Source organism: Anguilla anguilla, chromosome 13 (genome assembly GCF_013347855.1).
Source record: "Anguilla anguilla isolate fAngAng1 chromosome 13, fAngAng1.pri, whole genome shotgun sequence".
NCBI lineage: Eukaryota > Metazoa > Chordata > Actinopteri > Anguilliformes > Anguillidae > Anguilla > Anguilla anguilla.
The window spans coordinates 38,815,616-38,830,782 of NC_049213.1; the positions used below are offsets into that span (position 1 = coordinate 38,815,616).

At 44.5% G+C, this 15,167-nt stretch overlaps 1 protein-coding gene across 1 annotated transcript; it reads right to left on the reverse strand.

The window, feature by feature from the left end:
• Nucleotides 1-2,223: 2,223 nt before the first annotated feature.
• Nucleotides 2,224-6,404, reverse strand: LOC118210690 (potassium voltage-gated channel subfamily A member 3). The gene has a single exon (XM_035387072.1). It carries the CDS (start codon nucleotides 6,115-6,117, stop codon nucleotides 4,564-4,566), a length of 1,554 nt encoding a protein of 517 aa, XP_035242963.1. The 5' UTR covers nucleotides 6,118-6,404; the 3' UTR covers nucleotides 2,224-4,563.
• Nucleotides 6,405-15,167: the final 8,763 nt, after the last annotated feature.

The window sequence follows — 15,167 nt, forward strand, 5'->3', positions numbered from 1 at the left end:
GCACAGAGAGAGCCTTTCCTGTTATTAGCTGCATATTTAAAATGGTGAGGCATCAAAGGAATATCGATAATGGCTCCTTCAGCCCAGCAGAATGTTAATGTGGAGGAAACTGAGGGAAGCAGGTGAGAACACACACACCATACACACACTCTCACACACACGCACACACACACACACTCTTGCGCACCACGCATGCGCATGCATGCACACCACACACACACTGTCACACACATGCGTAATCACACACACCACACATGCGCACGCATGCACACCACACACACACGCACACTGCACATGCACGTGTAGACCCACGTGTGCGCGCACAGAAGTTTCCTCTGTGGAATTTCTGGCAAGCTGTACATTAGCAGGAAGACGGCAGGCTGCCACCAGCTAGTCTGCATTAAGCAGGCATTGCTGCAGAAGGCACTAGAGCCTGGGCTCGGGACGTGCATCCCCGTGGAGTCTCTAATGCAGCTGGCAAAAGGCAGAATAGCCCAGATCTTCTGGGCCCATCAGCTTCCAGCAGCTCTTTCCAAATGGAATCTATGCCAGCAAGACATTAGTTTGGACATGTTTGGTATGCGAACATGTATGCGCATTGCATATACCATATTTTGTAAGTGGTGTGTGATGGGTTTAGAGGTGCATCGTAAATGACAATAACAAACAGAAACTGAGAATTTGTAGCTGTTGGAACTGTCAATTGTGTCTGTTCAGTGACTTCACAGCACAGAACGTATATTTAGCCCTTATAAAGAGTAGGTTTTTCTTTTTTTTTTGGAAAATTGTAAGTCTGTTCTGGAACTTCACTGCTTTCTTTGACTCGTAGTGATTGTTACATCAGCACTAGAATGTTCAGTTAAGAACATTCTAATCACATATTCCTAGACCTTAAAGGGTTTTACAAATCTTTCTATTTGTTTGCTTTGGCAGCTGGTAGTTTGAAGCTGAAGGGACTGCGTATGACATTTCAGGATAAGGGAGACAGAATATCAGTCTGAGATGATCTCTCATTTTGGTTTGCTAATGTAATAGATACTGTTTATTTCTCCTCTCAGGAACTCACAATTAATTAATTATTCTAATTTATTGAGATGAGGTTTTACTCTTGCAGATATCCAGCATTAACTACCTCAGAACCTTATATATAATATGCATTTGGTTGAGGTTAAGGCCCAAGACCAGATTCTTTCCCTGTCTAAGTGTCATTATGTTTGTAGTGCATACCAGTGTGTTCTCTCTAATAAGGCTTTTAGCACACCAGCCATGTGCTATTAATCTACTGCCACTGGAGGGCAGTGCTGAGCACAGTTAAGTAAATAAAACATCTGCTTCTCTTCATGCCTCCTTCTACCTGTATTTTCTGATCTGAAAACAGATGGACAGATCATACACTAATTATCTACAAAATCATGCACATTCTCATAAATACATATAGAAAATACATAAATGAAATCCATGCAGATCCTGCAAACTGGCCTTCTAAATGAGAGTAGACTGTAAAATGATCAAATTTAATATGCTTCTGCAAATGTTTTACATTTCATTGATGTATTCATTAGCAAGTATATGTGATGGAGAGAAATAGTGCATTTCAGATATTTGGTGTATTCATCCACAAAATAATACACTGTGTCAGCCTTATTAAAATTAGCCTTATTATTATTTTTCTGTGCAGGACTAGGATCCTTAAACCTGGGATCTATAAACCTGTAATCCATGTGTATTCATTGACAGCATTTCATAGCCTACATAATACCTCAAAACACTTAGGAAACACGATTATATTTGCAATAAAATACTTTTATTACTTATTCCACAATAAGCATAATGAAGTATTGCAAAACACAATCATTTTTGGTTGCTATTTTACAAAGCCCAAGTTACAACAGAGTGGAATCGCTGGTCCTGGGAAGGCCACAGGGGGGAGACTTTCATCCTGCCTGAAGACCAGATTGTTCGCTCTTCGCCCCTCTATGGCTAACTGGTTTAGAATGGCACGGTGGGGTATTAAAAGGATCTGCCAGGATGCTATACTGACAGCTCCCTGCAGGGGGCGCATGTGGTGAGGAAATCCTTTGGCTTCACTAATAAGGTTCAGGCAACATAAATGTATATGCGATATCAGCCTCACGGGAATGCCGTTCAATGAGTTACCAAACTGGTCATTCTGGGCTACGTGACAAGTAACAGTCTTAGAACTTAATTGTGAGACGCAAGTCTTTCTTATTAGACAGGACTCGTCACCTTACAGGGTTTAAGGTCATCATCCTGTTTGTCTGTTAAACAGAATTCCTCCGTTTTTACACACCCCCACAGACACATTCCTGTATATACGAGAGGGAGATATATAACGCTAGACAAAACCTCAGATAAACATTTATAACCCAGCTTTGCCAAGAGGCACAACATAGACAACTCCAAATTACAATTTATATTGATAGTATTATTATTAGTCATAGTAATATTAGTATTGTTATTAGCATCGTTAGTATTATTATACGCAAACTATGCTTCTTGCAATCATCTCTCTCTCTCTCAAAATCTCAAAAGTATTATTGCAGCAAATGGCACTGTTGTGTTTTATATTAGTACTCTAGATGTTGTACTACATACAACTAACTGTTGTATATAAAATGGCATGTTCCTTGTAGACTTAACCCGAGCCTAACTTGTTGTCCTCTCGACGCCATTCGAGATCCTCAGGAGGGTGTTCTGCTCGCATCCTGTCCTATTCTATCTCAGCGGGAAAGGGAAATGTAATCGCATCAAAAGCAGTCGCGGGGAGACACGGTGTCATCTGGCCTCCTGTTTATTTATAGCGGTAAAGGAAATTAATAATTTAGGCGGAATAAAGTCAAATGCACCTACTGAGAAACCCCCTCCGTCTTCTGCCGTTAAAAAAGCAGCTTTCTTGTGCTGCAATCGATGAAACGTTATGTCCCTGTCGTCGGTAATGAGGGCCCTACATAACGAAATCCCCGGAAATTACCGTGGGTATTGCGAGTTTGCATAGGACTTGGTGGTTTTTTAAAAGAGGCCTGATGACATTTACAGTGCTAATTACAGGCGGGACTCTCTTTCATCTCTAATCTATAATAAATCTAACCCCGTTCCCGAGTAAAACCACAACGGGGTGCCCACACGGACGAACGCGCGAGTTCGAGCCTAATCAGCTGTCATATCCGCCTGTTGTGGTAGACGGTGTACAGCGGTCGCTTGTTAGTGATGTAATGATAAACGTTATTTATATACCACGTAAACATTCACAAATTGCAGTGTTTTCCCATTTTGTGGACTGCGTCTTTTGCCTTAATGTGTCCTCTGCAAATATTGTCTGCAAAGTTACCTCCGTGTGTTTAATTTCCTTGGCCAACAAATCATTATGGAGCAAATACTTTAAGATATTTCATAGATAACGCGTATTTTTTTAGCGGTAGAAAATATTTTTATTACGCTTGTGCGTTTCTTTACATATATAGGCTATTTTTATATTTAACAGTCATGTAATTCTTAATTTTGATCCATTAATGCTGTTATGTCATTTATCTTAAATCCGGTTCATTATTAGTTTATTTTATCTATTTTTATTCTTTATTTTACTGGCCTTGCTAGCTCAACCATCTCTGGGGTTACTGTGGAAACGGAGAAGAATGCCATGGCAACATTACTGGGTTACCCAGGAAACCACCGTCACCATGGAGACTGCATCTCAAGGCGGGATTAGAAGCATCCTGTGAAAGACGTGCGCTTTTTTCTCGCTCAACCTCAGATGAGACCCGTTAGCGTGTCTTCGTGTTAGTATTGTTGCTTCGGGTTCAGATCCTTAAGCCAAATTCAGCTCGGAAACATCGACACACTGCCCATACTTTACATGCGTAGTCACTATAGCTTAATGAAAACATATCGCTTGCAATTCGAGAGAAATATCGATCAAATACGGTGATTGCAATGTTACGTTACGTACGCACAAAACATGTTTATTAAATGTGAGACAATTGAACTCCTAGGAAAATATACGGATATTATATTTTTTATTAATTTTTCCCACTTTTCAACCGAGGGAAACAACGCATCTTCGTAGTCTAGGCTACATTAACTTCAATTTATTTGAATTATTATTTAAACGTACAACCGACTTTTCGAATTTGTTTCACAAACACTTGTGAAAATGAATTACATACGATATATATATATATATGTGTGTGTTGAAGTTAATAATATATTTATATAATGACTGTATAAAGACACATTGAATACTAGGCAAATTTTAAGTAACATTTAAAATCCACACTAGGAGCTAACATCTTCGCTGCTTGATCCAAACAAAACAAACGACGGTTGGTGACTTCTGGCCTCAATTCAGCGAACGGAACAAGTGCGCGTGAAACTTGTCCTGACAGAGCGGAAATTAAACCTAGCTTATTTCGACTCGAGGCATCTCCACTGATTCCCAGGGGGCCTCCTGCGTAGCGTTGCCTCCATGCAATATATGCACTGACACACCACGATTAATACCAATAACTACAGTAGAGCGGACCTAACGCTCCTTGGCAGTTTCGTTTACACGTCTGTGAAAATCTTTGTGATATTTACGCAGTTCTGGTTGTTTTGAGTGGTGAAGTTTGGCTGTTTGAAAGCGCTGTTAATTCCTTCCTCAATCACCATATATTCCGATTTGCTGAGAGAGGATGTGCTACGTGTCCTTTTCAGTTCCTCCGTGGAGGACATGTGCTGGCAGCTACCGACGTGCAAGTATTGCGCGTGCTCTTCTCCCTCGGTCTCCCTGTGGTAAAAATAGTTGAAATTTGAAACAATTACTGGCACTGGCAAAGCGATGGTTAACACCCCTGCGATCGCGCACAAAGACCCGACGATTTTGCCTCCGATGGTAACTGGGTGCATGTCCCCGTAGCCAACAGTTGTCATGGTGACTACAGCCCACCAAAACGCGTCGGGGATGCTGCTAAAGCTGGAGGTAGGGTCGTCTGCTTCGGCGAAATAGACCGCGCTGGAGAAGAGGATGACTCCAATAAAGAGGAAGAAGATGAGCAGTCCCAGCTCGCGCATGCTGGCTTTTAATGTTTGCCCCAGAATCTGGAGCCCCTTGGAGTGCCGGGAGAGCTTAAATATGCGAAACACCCTCACGAGCCTGATCACCCGAAGGATGGCCAATGACATCGCCTGCTGCCCATTCCCCTGCCTCTCTGCCAACTCCGTCCCCAGTGTGATAAAGTACGGAATGATGGCCACTATATCGATAATGTTCATGATGTTTTTCGAGAACGTAGCTTTGCTGGGGCACGCGAAAAACCGCACGAGCAGCTCGAACGAGAACCAGATGATGCAGAGCGTCTCTATCACAAAGAAAGGGTCCGTAAAACTATTAGTAGGGTACGGGCCCGTCCCGTTTATAATAGGGGCTATAGTGCTTTGGTCTTTGTCGTCCCGAAACTCTGGTAAAGTTTCCAAACAGAATATAACTATAGAAATTAAAATGACCAGAACTGAGACAATTGCAATACCCCTGGCTGGCCCCGAACTCTCGGGGTACTCGAACAATAGCCAAACCTGCCTCTTAAATTCATTGCTGGGCAAAGGACGCTCCTCTTCTTTTATGAATCCTTCATCCTCGCGGAATTTCTCCATCGCCTCCTCCCCGAGTTGGTAAAACCGTATCTCCTCGGAGAAAATGTCGATGGGGACGTTAACAGGTCTCCGGATACGCCCACCTGATTGATAGTAGTATAGGATTGCATCGAAGCTGGGACGGTTCCTGTCGAAGAAGTACTCGTTTCTCAGCGGGTCGAAGTAGCGCATCCTCTTTTTAGGATCCCCGAGCAACGTGTCTGGAAACTGGTTGAAAGTTTTAAGTTGCGTCTCAAAGCGCAAACCAGATATATTGATGACCACTCTCTCGCAGCATTCGTGGTCGGGTTCGTAGCGGTCCAAGGAAAGGTGGCCGGGAAGCGCCGCCGTCTCCTCCAGCATGTTGTCACAAGCAGCGACTGTCATGACGTCCTGCTCTGTCTCCGTATAGCCGTTATTAATAATGTTGCCCCTCTGTTTGGTGGACGAAGGCGGAGGCGAGTCAAGGAGGCCGAAGTGGTCATCCATACAGGTGCTGGTGTGGAGGGGCAGGGAGAGCCGCGCCCCCTCCAACTAGCAACGGTGAGGCACAGACGCTTCTCTGCCGTCGCGTCCTCGCTCCTCTTCTCCCTTCTCTTTCCCCGTCTAGTTTCTCTATATAATATTACCGCCCCACGGAGCGCTCACTGTGGTTTATAAACACGTCTCTTCCCGCCCACGACGCGCGGACGCTTGACACACTTCCACGCTTCGCCCAATCGGAACCCAAACAGACACAAATAGAGACCCCCAGACGCGCGCCACCGGCTGTCGGTTTGGTTGCCACCCTCAGGGCGCGCGCACTTTGAATGCAAATAGATAACTGTTGAAAGAAAGGTCAATGCACATGTCGTCCAAAATCCTATGTAGTAGAGATTGCACATTCATTCCATTACACATATGCCACTGAATTTTATGTTACTTTTTTATTTACAGTATTTCTCCTCGGTACTTGTTTGATTCATTAAATTGAATTTAATCGCATTTATAGTGTACATTTACGTTCAGTTATTTACACACACGCATACACACACACACACACACACACACACACGCATACACACACACACACACACACACACACACACACACACAAATGTCCTTTTTATCGGGGTATCGTTCGGATTCCTTGAGGACAGTACTAAAAACCCAAAGACTGCACATTAAATGTAGCACGTCCGGAACGACGAATGCGCGCATCTCGAGTGTTTTCTAGAGCGGTGATCGGAATTTAAATGAAGAAAAATAAGGCTGGCACGTGTTGTATCATAGGAAATAGGTAGAGGGGAGAGGTATGCTAGTGCAAGATGCGGAAAGGTCTTCGTGGTCTACAAGAGTTTTTAAAAAAGGATACGCGTAATGCAGTGACAACACAGAAATAGTAAAACTACTCGCGGTCGCGCCCGATTTACTGGTGAAGTTGGGAAACGATTAGTTGCATAGCACGTGCGCTACGACGGCACAGGTTCCGCGCAAAGTGGCAGGCGAAATTACGCCAGAATGCACTGGACGCAGTGAGGCACATATAGGAGCTGTCCTCGGTGCTGAAACGAACACGGCCAGTTGCGAAAGCATGCAGGCAATACGCGTGCGTTTAGCCAGCGGCGATCTCACCCATGCATACATGAACCCGGGGCATAATCAAAGCATATTCTTAGCTGCATACCACGCCAGGCAAAACGGTATGGAAAATTGCTCTTAGGAAAAGACATGCTTTTTATGTTTTGGTAAAGTAAACAATAACAAATGTCACAAACGACAGTGGATGTCTGCTGAGTAGACGAACGGACATTTAGAGCGGTCACTTTGCTTTAGCCTCAGTGGCAAAGCAGTTCTGGGATCAAAGCGCGCACTCTTTGTGTTCGTTTATTGCTTTACCGGATCAAGGCTACCACACATTCTCCGTCAAACAACATAAGTGCATTATTTTAATCAAAAGTGTCCTTGTTTGTATTAGACGACGTTAGTTGATTGTGTGTTTTGATATAGAGGTTTTGTATACAAGGTTGAAAGGAAGTAAAAACTACCACACACTCGCATGTGTTCATTTTTATTTGCTTGTGAATTGTCTGAAGATAATTTAATATAGGCGATTGCCTTTTAAAATTGGGTAAAATAAACATGGTAATCAAATGCTATTCTGGAAATGAAAAGCAAATTCATATATACATTTTTTTTATTGCATCTACACCTTTAAAACTTTCCCATCGAGATGACATTAGTGTTAGCGGTTGTGTGGTTCAGGCCTTATCTGTGGATGTTGTAAGCTTTCCCTTATTTAACATTTATGTAACATTGTTCAATTGATTTCAATGTTCCTGAAATGTATTGTATTTTGCAAGAGTCAAAGCACAGGGTAATCTTAATCACTTTGTCCAAGGTTAAGAGCAAAGCATCACGGTGGTTAGACTGAATGAATGTGTCCGCTAAGAATTCGTGCATTTCCAAAGCCATCCGGAAGGAAAACTAATGCTGGGAGTGGGCAGTGTTTTTCATGATGTATAACTGCATGCCCCTCTGCTCAAGGTAACCGTTTCTTTTCATCAGGAGGATAAATAGGCTCTAAAGACGGCATTGAAATGAGACAGAATGAAAAACGGCCCTGGAGCTGAAGTGACAGCTCCTCCTTCCTTTCCATCCATCACTGGATGAACAAAGCAAAGTTTACAAGATCGGCCTGTGGAAAATCAACTTTCATTTACTTTACAGCTCTCTCTCTCTCTCTCTCACACACACACACTATCTCTCTCTCTCTGTCACTCTCTCTCTTTCTTTCTCACGCGCACGTGAACAGAGACCACAGACTAACAGTGACATTAGTATGAATGTGAGTGTGAGATTTCACACGTATTTTCTGTTTGGAATATATACTTTATGCTCGAGCCCCCTGGTCTCAGCCTAATCAAAATTATATTTCTGTTAAAGAAAAACAGAAAAGATTATTTCTCTCAGAGGAGGCTAAAACTTAGACTGCATTTAGTGATTTTTATTTATATTTTTTAGAAATATGCAGGCATAAATAGATAATGATCCTGTCAAGTATAAAAATAAAAATAATCTGTAACAGGCCTGATCACTACAGTCATACTGTTGGCATGGAGCCCAGTGTTGATGTATGCTTGGATAATATAATATTTCTCATATAGAGTGTATTACGCTCATGTAAAACATTATGATCAAACACCAAAGCTTAGGCAGAGTATTATAAACAAATACACACAAGACCAGGGGCCAGAACACTAGCCCTGTTGGCCTGAAGAATATTATTCCAACCAATGTGTTCACACAGTCAGGGCCACAAAGTTGTTCATTGTTTTTTGTTTTTTTTGGCCCCTGTCAGAAATGCACAGCAGAAGCAACAGTCAACTTAAAAAAATAATAATAGCTTTAATAGCTTTAGAAAAAAACTATTTATTTCAGTTCTATCACTAATATACTGTAAATAGTCCAGTTCAAAGTTCCTTATTGCCCTGCAAAAAAAATAAGGTGACCATGTACCTCAGACAGTCCCGTCCTACCAGAGCTTCCCCACAGTAAATTAACCACATTAAGAATAGAAAGCTTTAGTCTGACCGGATTAATTCCCCTGAAAGGGATCAGCTGGATCTACAGAGCCTTTATAGATGTGACATCATACCTGGCCTTAGTTTGTTTCAAATTGTGCCTTAAATTGTATCTTAAACTGTTAGATTGGTAACAGTGTGATCCATAACAATTTGTGTAATATAGTGGTTAGGGAACTGGGTCTGCAGCAGAGAGGTTGCAGGTTTAATTCTCACCTGGCACACTGCTATTGTAGCGAAGCTCTGAAATACTTTAGAAAAAATGTCGCAAACTTTAATAAAATGTCCAGCTGTACAAACAGAATGTTTCTAAAAAAAGAATGTAGTCTGTGTACGTTGTTCTGGACGAGAGCGTCTGCTGAAATATTTAAATGCAATCGAGTTTTTTAGACACGGGGTTATCCCTGTCTTTCAGCAAATCAATATGATAACAGCTGGCATATGCTTATTGATTAGAATAAGCCTGCTGTTGTGATCATTATGCACTGATCCCCCCCAGGACTCTGGTATGGTACAAGGTCAATGTCAAGGTCATCACAGAGCATATTTCCCAGCATGCCAATAGGGAAGTTGCTGACTTTTAGATGCTGCTGCATGCATGCATTCACTCACTCGCTCACTCCCTCACTCACTCACACCATAAGCACACATAGAACTGCCTGTGGGATCTAAGTGGGTGTCATTACTGTTCTATTATTACTATTATTATTTGATTTCTGTGGGTTTTAGCTGTGCAAACTTGTGTAATTTTCTGATTGCTTATTTTAGCTGTTTCACAGCATGAAAATGTTCTAGAAATAGTTTATTATTATTATTATGATTATTATTATTATTATATGATGCCTGAACGTCAGAGGGCAGACTGAACGCTACGGCTGATGACAGGCAGTCATGTGCGGAGTCATGCTGCTAATTAACACTCGGTTTCTCACCTCCTCCCTGATGTTGTCCTCGCCCCGAGTCTGAGTTCGTTCTGCGAAGAGAGACGCGCCTTCGGCTGCTCGCGCGACGGCTTCCGAAATTCCAAAAGAACACTCGCGCTCTTCAAAGCGCACGCGGCCAATGACTGGTAATGAAACGCTGGCATTTATAAAAGCCTTAAAATTAATTCTGAATTTGACGTGCAGCCAATGGAGTGAGGCCAGAGTGAAGTGGGCAGTATTGACATTTTATTTATTTTATCTTTTTATTCGATATATTGGAATAGACATTATTTTGGTTTTAGCTTTGAAGTTTGACTGAACTGATCAGCCCACGCAACAGGTTATGTAATGATTTGATGGAGACCGTGAGGAAGCTTAGTAAAATTGTAATAATGTATATTTATTGTCATTATTCTTAAGTCATGGACAGGCTCCGCAGAGTTCCCCACTATCAGTACTCAAAACTGTGATTTTCCAGAACATTAAGTTTTTATTTACATTATCTTTTTATCAACCTTTATTTATCATTATTGGTGACACATTGAGGGTGGAACTCTCGTTTGCAATGGTGCTGAGGTACAATGAAACCAAAAAAAGAAATAAAAATTTATAAGAATTTGGTGTAGAAATAATAACAGGCATTAGTTAAAACCGCTTATGTACTAAATAGTTGTTTGTATCCTTTTCACTCATTTGACACCAAGTAGTTTTTCCAATATTTTTATATGATTACATACATTTTAGGATTTCACAGATGCTCTCATCCAGTGTATCTTTAGCGCTGATTAAATTTTTTACACACAATCTATTTATGCGCCTTGATGATTTATACGCCTTGAAGCAATTCAGGGACTTGATTGTTGATCTTTACAAAGCATATTCAACTGATTGCTGTGCTTAAATGGGTTTTAATGAGTGATGCAATGTGTGCATCACTTAAAAATTTTTTAAAAAGCCCCTCAACTTCTAATGGAGCTCTGTACCAGTCCCACATCATTCAGAATGCAGCTTTTTAAGCGTTTAGCAGACGCTCTTATCCACGGTGGCTTGAACAGCTTACGTTCTTTAACGCACAAGCCATTCGTGCACCTTGATGAACTGTTTCCTGAAGCAGTTTAGGGTTAAGCATCTTGCTCAGGGGTTCGACGGCAGTAACCCAGCAGGGAATGAAGCCAGCAGCTTTTGGGGTAAAACCCCAGTTCCGTCCCCATTACCCTACCCTCCACACTCAGCTTGGACCACGCTGACGCCCGGGTTCTTTACCACACAATGAAACCGAACTGCTTGCTTTGTCTGGCTGTCTGTTAATCGCTCCTCTGTGCTCTGACGACCCGTCAGAGGTCGTCTTCAGCGTCTGCGATCTCGCGGAAAAGCCGCTGGGTCTTTGAGGCCCGTGGGAACCATCTGTTCACCCCGTGGACCGATAGGAGATACGAGTCTGAGCGCAGGGGAGAAACGAGGACAGCCAAACCATTTTTACGGCCGGCACCACCTCTCCTCGCGACCTCCACCTCTGGTTTTTACCACTGACCGTGCTCCGATGGAGGCCCGCGTGCGTCTTCAGCATCCATCAGTCGTCCATCCACAGCACCTCAGGGAATCAGCAGGGCTACTGATCGAGGATGTGAACCATGCTTAATTGGGGAGGGGGGGAGGGGGGGAGGGGGGGGGGGGGGTTGGGGGTGGTAACTGGGGCTTTAGGGCTTTAGGAGAGCAGGCACTGCAGTCTGGGGCAGGTGAGACAGGTGATGCTCGGATCCTTTCATTCCCACTGACGTTACATTACACGACTTGCACACCTTTTCTCATAGCGTTTACATTGCATCCATTTGTACAGCTGGATATATACACTTAAGCACTGCAGGTTTAAGTGCCTCGCTCAAGGGTACCTGTGATCTTGAGATGACAAGACCTGCTCCTTACCCATCATGCTACACTGCCCACATCAATGCCTCTGTGGCTTTGACCTGATGCAGCTGACAATGGCATCGCCAACAATCAGCGAAACCACAGGAGGAGGAGGAGGGTGGAGGTTTCCGGTCCCAGGGGGGAGGTGGTGCCATGGGGGGGGAGGGTGCCGGGGGGGAACCGGGGCTGAGCACAGCGATGCGCGGCTTCATACCGCGACCAGCGAGAATAGCGGACGGTCTGGGGACACGGGACGAGCGGAGGCACCGTTTGGGCTGCAGCTGTAATGAGCAGCGCTGGAGAAAGACCTTTTTTTTAAAATTTATTCTCTGCCCGCCAAAGTGCCGACCGATTCTCCTCCACCCAGTGCCCGTCACCAAGCCAAGGACGAGGCCACTCTCTCGCACCGACAGGTGATTTGAAGACTGCGGTTTTTAAATCACCAGATTGGACCCACAGCTCAAGACTTTCCCTTCCAATTTTCAAACCATAATTCCTCATTAACACAATGCATAGATTTCTGTGTCTTTATCTCAACACTTTACCCAACACACAAATGTGTGCGTTTTAGTTTTTACCTGAATATTTGATAGAACAGGTGTCTTTTACTTTCTCTTTACGTGAATGTTTTGCAAAAAAACAAAAAACCAATACAAACGCACGAGATCTGTCATCACATGAATATTTTACGCGAGTTTTTGATTTTCACATTTACATTTCACGATGTTTGTGGCTCCGTCAGTCAGTGCCTTAAAAAAAGGCTCTCGTCTCACTCACTGGCAGCCTCTTGTGTATGGATTTATTCGACATGGTAAAAATACTTTTGCACGGTCTTCAGTTTTAGTAGCGTGATGGAGAAAGATGAAGGGGAGAGGGAGGGAGGGAGGGAGGGAGAGAGACAAAAGGAAAGAGGGAGGGAGAGACAAAGAGGGAGAGACATGTCAGTGTTTCTCACCTCTTCACGGCTCTAAAGGACAGTCTGCGGCGTTCGCAGTGATGGGCTTTATTTTCAGAGGGTACGAGGCACACTGTAGGCTGTTAATTAGCACCTTCAAGTCCTGTTCTGTCATTTGGAGACGGGGGCAGCGGACGAGCCTCCTCTCTGTGGCGTGACTCTGGCTGTTCTGGGGAATATTTCAGGACCAGAGTCCCAGAGCCCAGCTGCCAACCACCAGCTTCTGGGAACAGCCACATCCGGACACAAAGCATGGGTGGGGGGGGGGTGCTGGGACAGGGGGCTTCAGATTCAGAGGCACACACGCATGCATACATAAACACACACACGTACACATGCATACATACACACACATGCACACGCACAGGCACACACACATGCACACACACACACGTACACATGCACACACGCATGCATACATACACACACACACACACATGCACAGGCGCGCACACACACACATGCACACGCACACACACACGCTTGCAGAGAGAGCGGTGGGGTGGGGTGGGGTGGGGGTGGGGGTGGGGGCGGGGGGGAGAGGTGGATGTTTGTGTGTGCAGGGAGACCCGGAGAAACCCCCTCTCCTCCACCGCGGCGTGTGGAGGGAATGCAGATTAGCCTGTGGCCAGATGGCCGTGCGCAGAAGCTCCTGCTTTATATCATATTATATCATGCATTATGCATTCCCCTGCTTTCCCCGACACGCTACGGCTCTCCTGAGTCACATGGACCAGAGGCAACCCACAGCGCTGTGGGAATCCCGCAGAAATACACAGAGCAGAGCCCATCGCTGCGATGCGCTGGCATCCCCCCTCTCTCTCTCTCTCTATCTCTCTATCTCTCTCTCAATCTCTCTCTCTGTTTCTCTCACTCTCTTTCCCTCTCTCTCTCTCTCTCCATCTCTCACACTCTCTCTCTCTCTCCATCTCTCACACTCTCTCTCTCTGTTTCTCTCTTAATGAGCCATAAATCATCCTGCTTTTTTTAACGCCACTCCCATAAGCTGCCTAATGACGGCCGTAATGAAGTTCACTTCAGGAAGACGAGCCCCGGTCGTCAGGGTAACGTCTCTGTCGTTCGCGGCCTGAACGTGTCCGGTTCCTCCTGCTGGTCTCAGGTTCCAGACGCTGGTGCAATTATTAGGGGTTTTTTTTTTTTTGTTTTGTTTTGTTTTTTTTTGTCCGTGCTTCCCTGTGATTTCTGACTCCCGCCCCCCCCCCCCCTCCGCTGAGCGAGAGGTTTCGGCTGAGATGAACAGGTGAAGACGGCGAGTGGCCGAGGTGTGCGCGGAGCGAAGCGGGGGAGGGGGGGGGCTGAGTGACGGGCAGGTACACCATGGTAACGCTCGACGAAGCGTGAGGACGGGGAAGGAGAAAGAGAAGGAGAAATAAACAGAAGGGGTGGCTTCTTTCCTGGGGAAAGCTGAACGAGCTCAGTGACGGTTAGACAAACAGGGATGGCATGCTGCTCGTGAAGCTGTGCTTTCCGGTAACAGCAGTGAAACCCATTCCGGTTCTTAGGAGGCAGCTGGGTACTGAACACCCCCCCCCCCCGATGTTTTAGGGGGCGTTTCCTCCTTAACTAGGTCACCCCCCCACCCCCAGCTTAGGCAGAAGACCCCATCTCGAGCTGAGCAGCTTTCCTCCATCCTCCCATTCCTCTACCCCTCTACTGCTCCCATCCCTCTCTTCCTGGTTTCTAGGGGTTCCCTTCTCTTCAGCATGAGTACGACCAGCCTGCCGCCCCCCCCCCCCCCGACAAACATACAAACACACACACACACACACACCTCTGTGCATCAATTAATTATGGCAGATTAATATTTCAGCGGGCGCTCCTGAGAACGCACTGCATTTGGAGTGCTAGTGTGTGGAGGCTGGATAGCCAGCGATTCAGTGGGAAGCTGGTGCTAAATAAATAACACAAAGGATGCAAATGGCTACAGTTACTGAGCCCAAGCTGAGGATCTGTACCTAGTGCAATATGTCATTATGATCCTGCTTATTAATAAACACCTTATTCTTTTGTATGTAGGTATTGGGCCCCAGAATCATTCCCTCTGGCTGTCTCTTTATAGGAGTCTGCGTTATCTAACGTATTGAAAATTTATAATTTACTTAATCATATAATTTCCACTTCCACTTTTGTCATTTTTGCTGTGTTGGGCTTTTTTTTTTTTTTTTTTTT